General features: G+C 28.5%; 1 protein-coding gene across 1 annotated transcript; it reads right to left on the reverse strand.

The window, feature by feature from the left end:
- Positions 1-1,414: 1,414 nt before the first annotated feature.
- LOC145195632 (phosphatidylinositol-3,5-bisphosphate 3-phosphatase MTMR6-like) lies at positions 1,415-6,030 on the reverse strand. Its single transcript, XM_090079405.1, has 16 exons — positions 5,946-6,030; positions 5,691-5,807; positions 5,272-5,434; positions 4,991-5,148; positions 4,692-4,820; positions 4,426-4,560; positions 4,001-4,133; positions 3,808-3,920; positions 3,459-3,584; positions 3,280-3,329; positions 2,970-3,123; positions 2,780-2,826; positions 2,529-2,654; positions 2,279-2,405; positions 1,801-2,142; positions 1,415-1,687 (listed from the first exon to the last, which is right to left on the reverse strand). Exons 1-16 carry the CDS (start codon positions 5,976-5,978, stop codon positions 1,559-1,561), a joined length of 2,082 nt encoding a protein of 693 aa, XP_089935531.1. The 5' UTR covers positions 5,979-6,030; the 3' UTR covers positions 1,415-1,558.
- Positions 6,031-9,667: the final 3,637 nt, after the last annotated feature.

Consider the following 9,667-nt stretch of genomic DNA (forward strand, 5'->3'; position numbering starts at 1 on the left):
ATAGAATCTAAAGTCAGGAAGGTCTCGAATTACATCTGAAAGGCAAGAAAAAATTATAATTCGCGCCGTAAAAAATGATCCACCCAAAAATGCTGTCTTGTTAAATGCTGAAATGAAAGAATTTTATAATGTAAAGTGTTCTGTTGACACAAACAAGCATCGTTTGAGGTCTGCAAATCTATTCGGAAGACGTCCTGCATAGAAACCTTTTATTTCTATAAAGAATCGAAAAGCACGCATGAGATTTGCAAATGAACATCTGAATTGGTCAAGAGAACATCGGTCGAAAGTACTTTTTAGTGATGAATTTAAGTTTATGTTATTTGGATCTGATGGTATTAGATATGTTCGTCGATCAAAAGGCCATTGAAACGATCCTAAATACCAGCTACCAACAGTAAAGCACGGAGGTGGAAACGTTCTGGTTTGTGGTTACTTTAATAGAGATTGTGTCGGTCCTATCCATTTGATTGATGGCATAGTAGATAAAAATATGTACAAAGATATTATTAAGAATCTTATGCTACCACATGTTAAAGACAAAATGCCTCAAGGATGGATATTTCAGCAGGACAATGACCTTAAGTACACTTCAACCGTTGTTAAAGATTTTTTCAAGACCAAAAAAATTCGATTAATGGAATGATCTTCGCAAAGTCCTGACCTTAACCCTATTGAACATCTATGGGAACACCCTGATCGACAAATTTTAGGCCATAAAGTAAGTAAACATGATTTATTTAAAATTCTGAAACAAGAATGGAAAAAATCGGCAATTCGATTATAAAGCTGGTGTACTCAATGCCTTGTCGCTGTCAAGCAGTAATCAAAGCTAAGGGTTTCCCGACGAAGTATTAGAGAAATTCACTTTAAATTACAACATTTTTAATTAACAATTGTTTTAAGAAAAAATCTACTTCAAGTATATTTTTCTGCCCGGATACTTTGCACGAGCATTTTTCAATAAAATGAACTTTTATGATAAGATTGCTTAGATTTAAGTAAAAGTTCATTTGTTTTTGGAATTTTAATAAACTTTTTGACATTCCAGTGAAAATTTGAAAGAAATTGGACTTTTCATTCAAAAGTTATTTCAAGTTATGCGCTGGTCCGGTTACTTTTGCACGTTATTGTATGTCATCCGAGATGCAAGAAAACATTTGAAAAAACATTGTTTGACAAAAATTTTTTTTCGTAAATGAAAAAAATTAGTTCAATACCTTCTTTAGTTTTTATTTTTTGATACATTAAATAAGCTTTAAGCAACATAATCTAAATGTGTTTAACATTTTTTTTTAAAGCACTATATGTGTACTTAATGTACCTAATTATTTTGAAAGCACTGTATATCTTCAGTTCCTTAACTAATATTCCGACTTTTTCTAATCAGTTTTAGCTTCTTAAAAAATAAAAAAACATTCATTGTTTTTTAATTCGCGTAAGAAATTAAAAGGTTTCACATAGAAAAAATGTAATTACATATTATACATTAGAAATACATTTACAAAATTCCGTAAAAAATACAATAATTTAAATCAGAAATACCGAAGACTGCTAGCTATCTTCTAAGTAACTTATAACATGGTTTGCAGACAGGAACTTTATTTTCCGAATAATGTCCAGGTATTGCGGAAGAAAGGTCTACACAGCGAGAGCAAAATACATGGCCACAGTTCCAGCAATGGTACTAAAGCAGAGAAAAAAAAAGATCATTAGAAAAAAGTATCATGATTTTTTAAAAACTTTGTAGTTGACGCTAGATTACTGGTGTATATGAATGTCAAAGTAATGGACAACTACCTTCCTGCTAAGATAACCAATTGGTTTGCCACAGGAACACTGAGAAACATCTCTAAACGAATCCCAATCCAATGCAAAAGATGTTATGTCAGTGGCTAAATCAGGTATAGAGTCTGCTTTATGAAGAATACTAGGGTCGTCAAGTGAATTATTTGAGTTAGCACAGTCAATTTCGTCTATTACATATTCCGACTTGATGTAAGAGCAGTTAATTGAAGTGACATTAGGTAGCTCCTTTTCCTGGTCAATTATTAAGGAGTTCTTAGAAGAACTGTTAATTACTTCATCGTTACTTCCACGATGAACTTTTCTGTTAACTTTTGATTTCACTGCTTCTATTCTCTATAACATGTTCAATAAAAACCACACAAATATATGATATATTCAATTAGTTAATTAAATCTAAATAAGTTTTTAAAAGTACTTTTAAACAAAACAAAAAAAAAAGAAAATAAAAGTGCAAAAAAGTAAAAATTACCTTTTGCAAATACCGAATATGGTCTTTTAGAGAGTCATTGTGATCATTTAATGAGCAAACATAGTCTGCAATTGATTCTCTAGGATGAACATCGTTTTTATATCTGTTGTATAGACTGCGCCAAAATCTATAAAATGAAGAACATCAATTGCTTAATTATGAGTCTAATTCAAGTTATCATCAGCAAGTAATATTTACAACTATTACCACAACAATAACAATAATGATTATCTATAAAAATTATTTGCACCTGAATTCTTGAGGAGCAGTAGATGGCCATAAAACAGAATGTGCTCCATCTTTATAAAAAGGGTTTATGTAATCTGGAAGGTTTTGCCACATATAACCCCACAATGAATAAGTTCTTGATGAAAGCCTAAAAAAGATACACGAATAGCTCTGAAGTTTTCAAGATGCATAAGAGTTTTTCATTTTAAAAAATTTTAAAGAATTAAACTAATATCTTTAAATAGACCAACAAAATTTATAAAAAAAATATACTTTAACAATTTTCTTTCTTTCTCACAATTCCCAAGGAAAGTACCAAACTAAAATTTTCAATAACAACATCTGATTAAAAATAACAAACTAATTCAAATAGAAAATAATAAAGATTTTATGGTATTAGAAAATCTAAAGAATAACAATCTAAAACCTAAAAATTTTAACAATAACAAAAGCATTAACAAACCTGACAGGAATAAAGATGGTCATGAATTTCTAAAAGAAATCGTTCGTTAAACTGGAATGCTGATGGAAATTGGTTCATTAAATGCCAAACTGATTCCAGAAATTGTGTGAAGATGGGAGAAACCTCTTTTGCATCATGCATTAACAGACCACACCTAAAGTCAATATAAAAAATAATCTTTCATTTGGTCTTTCATTGATGAAAATCAAAAATTCATTTACAAGAATATGAATTTCATAATTGGAAACACTTATCAATTGAGTTCAGCTCTCAAGAAAAGTTATAAAAAAATATAGAAAATTTATATTACCTATGGGTAAACTTATGACCAAATGATAACCATTCTTTTTCTACTAAAATCTAAAAGCAATTATTTAAAAATTCATACTTTTTGCTTAAAAAAAGTTCATGTTTTCATATAAACAAACTTTTTTTAAAAAAATCTATTTTTATGGATGTTTAAAGCTTGTCTAAATATTTAAAACCCACTTGAAAACCATGAATTGTTCTGTAGTATGGGTCAAGCAGTATTTCAGCAAGTGAGCAAGTTTGTGCTGTTCTATCCCATCCATCAGAACAATGAATTACAACACTGCGCTTTTCAATGCTAATCGCCTAATTACAAGTAAATACAAAAAAATTAAATAAAAACGCTTAAAAAGATAAAATCATGGTTATAGTATTTAGTAAAAAGTATGTTTTACATGAAAAAATAAAAATCTACTTTTTAAAACAACTCTTTTTTTGATGTTCTCTAGGATTAGAATACAGTTAATCTAATAAAACACTGAACTGTTGAGTATTACTATCTGAATGAGAGTTATAATCTTAAACTTACCTTTGCAATAAACAATGATGTATCCATGACACTTTTAATGTGCTTTAACCAGCCTGAATCTTCAATCCCTCGCAAATAAGCTGACATGGTAAGCTGCTTCTCTGAATCAAATACTAAAAATTGAAAAATACTTTTTCTTTGAAACCTGTTAATTGATCAACCAATAAACACTGTTTGAAGTGTATCAAATTACCTTCTATAACTTTTTGTAAACTCTGCCTCATGACATGTATGTTTTCTATCCCAATAAAATGAAAGTCAATATTATCATAGTGAGCAACATTTTCATACCCTTTACCAGCAGCACGATTTGCCATGGCATTGATCTATGGAGAAAAAAGCTTTTTCCTACAAAATATATTCATATAAAATAAAGTGAATATATTTAACAAACAATTTCTACTCTCAATATGTGTTAAACCCTTTACATTTAAAATTTTAAAGATCTCAACAATATTTTATTGTAAAATTTATTGTAAGGATTGCTTAATGATAAACATTTAAGTTGGTCAATTATACATTAAAGCAGCATTCAACACCAATACGTTAAATAAAAAAAACTTTATTCTACACCAATTTAAACAAAAATACAAAAATATCAATGGTAGGAAAGCTTACTTTAGGTCGTGTATCTATTATATAAATACGATTAGCCCCTGGAGTAGATTTTATTATTTCCTGTAACATTTGTTCATCTTCAGCACACCTTGAGTTCAATCCAGCCAATGGTTGAGCACATCGGCAAATTGATGTCTAGAGGTGTTTAAGTTAATTATTTAAACCACAAAGTATACACATACAAATATGCACACAAAACAAACTGAAACATACTAAAAAATGTAGCTTTTAAATAAGTAAAAAAAAACTTAGAAAATTATCCTTACTTTTGTGGATTTATTGTAATATGATAAAACAGGAAGCCGATTTTTGCTTCGGAATAATGCACAAGCCTTTATTACATCAGGAGAAGCTGATGCTGGCAAATACAGTATGCTGGGATATGTTTCGCAAAGCTGAAAAAGAGGTTATAAAAGTTATTACTGGCTGTGTATTTATATTTTGTTTTCACTAATGTATATTTATTCCTATGCAATAACAAAAAAAAAGAGAACAAATAAAAATTGCAGTTTTAAAAAATCACATCAAGGTACTTTGATTTATGCAGTGTAAATACTAGTCACACCTTATAGTCAATATTTAAGTTTGATGGGACCCATAATTCAGGAGGTGTTTCCATTCTATTATATTCTGCAACTGAATCATACAAAGACCATCCTGCAGACTGAGATAACTCTTCCTCTTTAGGATTGTAATGAAATGCATACAAGTCTTCATAATTTACTAAAAATGAAAAACAGATTTATTGTGGTAATACCTGGTAAATTTTTTTTTCTATTCGTAGAAACATGAATGTACAAGTATATCAAAGAACTTATATTTGAAAATTGTAATTTTAGTACAAACCTGGATTAGCAAGATGATTTATAGTATCAAAAACATCAATACATTCTCTCTCACGTGTAATTACAAAAGTATTGTTCCAGAATGTTTTAGTTTTTACTCGTATAGAAGAGCCTCCAGCTGTTATAGGTAGCTTTTCAACTGTAGCTATATGGCTGTATAAAATCTTAAAAAAAAAATCAAAAGATTTTTAGCAATTGATCTTTTGAAACCTGCATAATATGAAATGATATAAAATTAAGTATGCTATGACTGTCCTGTATGTTAATTTCTCTCAGAACATAGCAAATTGAAATATTTCCCATTTCATTATTTTGCTATTTATCTAAGGCATAAAACTAATCAAAAAATTGCTATTAGAATCAGGTACTGAAATTAGTATACAAAACATTCTAAGAATAATATCTACTTGATAAACATACCCATGTTTCTCTTGCACCTTTTGGATCAACAAAGATTAGATGAGTAGTAGTTAAGTGCAAAGTTCCAATAGTTCCCTTACGCTTTAAAACATTATCCAACAGTTTCACATTATCTACCTATGAAAACATTATATATATATATATATATATATATATATATATATATATATATATATATATATATATATATATATATATATATATATATATAACATAAAGAAAAAAAAAAGTTTTTAAAATTTGTATAACTCTTACCTTAGGTGTTCGAATAAAATCTAAAGGAGACATCTTTAGATAATTTATTTTAATATTTACTTTCCTAAAAACAAAAATTGGAAACTGCATATATATATAAATATACATGCATATATATATATATATATATATATATATATATATATATATATATATATATATATATATATATATATATATATACATGCACATATATATATGCATGTAAGTATAAATGTATGTATGTATGTATGTATGTATGTATGTATGTATGTATGTATGTATGTATGTATGTATGTATGTATGTATGTATGTATGTATGTATGTATGCATACATATACATATATGTGCATTCTATGCTTAGTCTTCACTAATGCTTAGTCTTCACAACAACTATGCTTAATCTTCTACTAATAAATCAATTGCACCTTGCTATGAATAAAAAGAATATACACATGCATTATCTAATACTGCTAATAAAGTGTATTATTTATTGATATTACTTTACTGAATTTCATAGTGTTTGAATAATTAACAATGTGTTTTTTCAATAGTTTTTGTGTATATTTCATAATTTCTTAGTCTACGTGATTGAGAAACTAATTTTCAAGTGAAAAAAAATACCTCTACAATATAATGCTTGGTATAAAAATTTATAACTTTAAACGGAGTTGATCAAACATGTAGCATCTTTAAGGTAACAAAAATTAATAGCCAAGAAGTTGTTTCGACTGTAGGGAAATAAACCTATTCTATCTTATAAAATTGTTAAAAAGAATAAACAATATCTTATTTATATTTAAACAATAGAGTTAGAGTACTAAGAAAAATTTGGGCTGCACACTTTTCGCGGCGTGTCTGAATTAGGTAAAGAAAAAGAGAGAAGAAATGTGCGGGAGAGAGACAGGGTGGATTAACATTTTGAGCGCAAAAAAATCTTATACCTAGTTCTTATTTAGTAATATGCTATTTTTGTGAATAATTTTGATTTTTAGAAATCACAAAGGACAAAATGGTCCTAAGAACGGTATTAAGGACAGTGATATTGTCGGTTGAATGGCAACTTAGCAAATAAGAAATAATATACTTGTTACACCAAAAACCTTGCTGTTTAAAGAGTTCTTCTTTAATAAACTTCAGAAAATTTTATTTATCTTAAAAGGTTGGTATAGAAGTTTGCACTTAATATATTATTATTCGTTATAAACTGAAAAACCAAAGCTGATGCTTACAGATTAAAGTAATCTTAGAAACGCTCCAATAAAAATTATTTACAGATACAATAATTTCAGATTCTATTACCGCGTTTTAAAATAAATACAAAAACAGATTATTTAATGAAAAGTTAACAAAAATTATAAAATGATGAAATTTAAAAAAAACTGAAAAAAAAAAAATTTTTTTATCTAGATTTAAGAAAATTATAGATGGAGTTGGTTTATGGCACCTGACCTGAGTAGATCTATGCTTAACCTGATTCGAAAGTGCAATGATGTATTAAAATAGTTCATCACTAAAAGAGATCTAACAAAAGATTAATGAGAGGAAAAGAAATTATTTACCCAATATTATAAAACTTAATAACACCATACTGCATACAAGATCAACAGCCACTTTCTTTAACCACTGTTCTTGAAAGGTCATTAAGGTAATTTATCAAGTTAAAAATAAGAACAGTGGCAAAGAAAAATTACACTTAAAAAAAGAAGATACGTGAAAATCGTGTATATTTGGAATATTCCATTCATTAATCATAGCGCAAATGAGATCTCTGCTTACGAAAGACACGTTCAATGCACGTTTCAGTGGTCGTACATGCGTTCGGTTTAACTTTAGTTATTAAGTAGCACGTGCATATTGTTATGTGTTTGTTTTTCTTTTAAATTTTGTTGGTAGATTTTGATAAGAACAGTCCAACGTTATCCTTTTGTGATGTTTTCAAACGTGACCATTGAAAATAATAGGCACAAAAAAGGAAGCATTTTTTAGACAAAATAAAAGTTTTGGAGAAAGAAGTTTCCCCAAACTTCCAAGTTTTCGTAAGTTTTGATTTAAATAGAGCCAGGGGGCATGTGCCGAATAGAGTAATTTAATTAACAGGCTTCGCTTTTGGTTTAGACATCTATATCCGGTTTTAACAGAAAACATAATTTTTTCCCCCTTTTTAAGATTTAAAAAAACGGAAAAGTGTTAACTTTTCAATTTTTTAAATTTAAAAATAATTCAAGATTTGTCAAAGTATTTTTAAGAAATTAAACAAAAATTCGGAGAGCTTTATTAGGGCTTCTTATAACAGGCAAACAACTTTGGGGAGCTTTTATTATTTAATTAACGAATATCAATGATCAAGGGAGCCAAAATTTTGATGACGGAGATTTACCAAAATAATTGTGAATTAGGAACGGAAAGTAGTGCGGTTGTTTAAAACAATTATTTTTTTTGTATTTAAACTTTTAATTTTGTAAATTTGCTAAAGGAAAAAATTTTAAAAGATATTTCACAGGAGTTACCTACGACAAACGTACGCTGTTACGTACATGTCACAGGAGTATGTACACTGTCACGTACATTCGTCGTAGAAGGTAGTAATTTTTTTTCAAGGTGCGGATATAGGGTTAGTTACACGTGAGCAGGAGTGTTTATGATAATATTTGCTTAAGTCAAACAGCTTTTATATTTTATTATAAATTTAGAAATAAATCTATGTCATCGGCAACGAACCCTGTAAAATTTATGAACATAACTGAATAATTGTAAGAAGACAATTAAAATGTCTTCAATACTCATTTTAAGCCACGCCCTTTATGTAAGTTATGAAACTTTCCATTAAGTAAAAAATTTTAAGACAAAAATTTTAAGTTAAACATTTTATGCTCGTAGAAATTAATTCTATGCAGTGCAGTAACTTCGGTTTATAATCCTCTTTTCTTCCACTTCCACTTCCCATTCTCTCCTAGAATATTTTAAAAATAGCCCCTCCTTATACTTTATTTACAAATATACATAAAAACTACATCTGCGGCATAAAATCATAATCTGAAAGTCTTTTTAGAAACTATAATCTAAAAAGAAAAGTCCTGACCGCAGCTCTTTGTCTCTGCCCATGGACGTATAAGAGATGTACGTGCAACTTATTGTTTTATATCAAAGAGGCTGCAGAAATCAGCGAGCCATGCTAGCTTCCGACAAAGTTTTTACCCAAAAACATAAAAATCTATTAAAATGGCTGCCAACAGTTTTAAAACAGAAACTCTGATCGCGTGCTCTTAGTTTAAACTTTAATACCATTTGCTTAATAAGACTGTTCAGGATAAAGTAACTACTTCAGGCGTTGACAAATTACTAAACAAATTAAACCAAGGTAAAGGAAATTAGTTGTCGGCACGAACAGATTATCATCATTTTTCCAAGATGAACATTTGTAAATTTGGGAACTTTTTTCGTGTAAACAAAGTCTTTCAATGATAAAATTGATCTGTAAGGATAATTTTAAAAAGACTTTAAAAAAGTATCACAAAATATAAAAAAGCTTAAATAGAATTTTTTGTCAAGATCTGCTTTCATTCAATTCCTTAGTCCATCATTCACCAGCCTTAATTTTGTGTATTTTTTTAGTATTTTTTCTAACGTCGCCATTTTTCGCCTCGATAACTCTGTAAGCTCCATAATATATATTCCACTATGAATTATTTTTTTATTGGCGTATTTTCTAATGGGTTTTTTTATAATTCATCTGATAAAAC

This window comes from Hydra viridissima, unplaced genomic scaffold (assembly GCF_058129835.1).
Source record: "Hydra viridissima isolate aposymbiotic clone 2 unplaced genomic scaffold, HvirCarnegie_v1 scaffold_2, whole genome shotgun sequence".
NCBI classification, from domain to species: domain Eukaryota; kingdom Metazoa; phylum Cnidaria; class Hydrozoa; order Anthoathecata; family Hydridae; genus Hydra; species Hydra viridissima.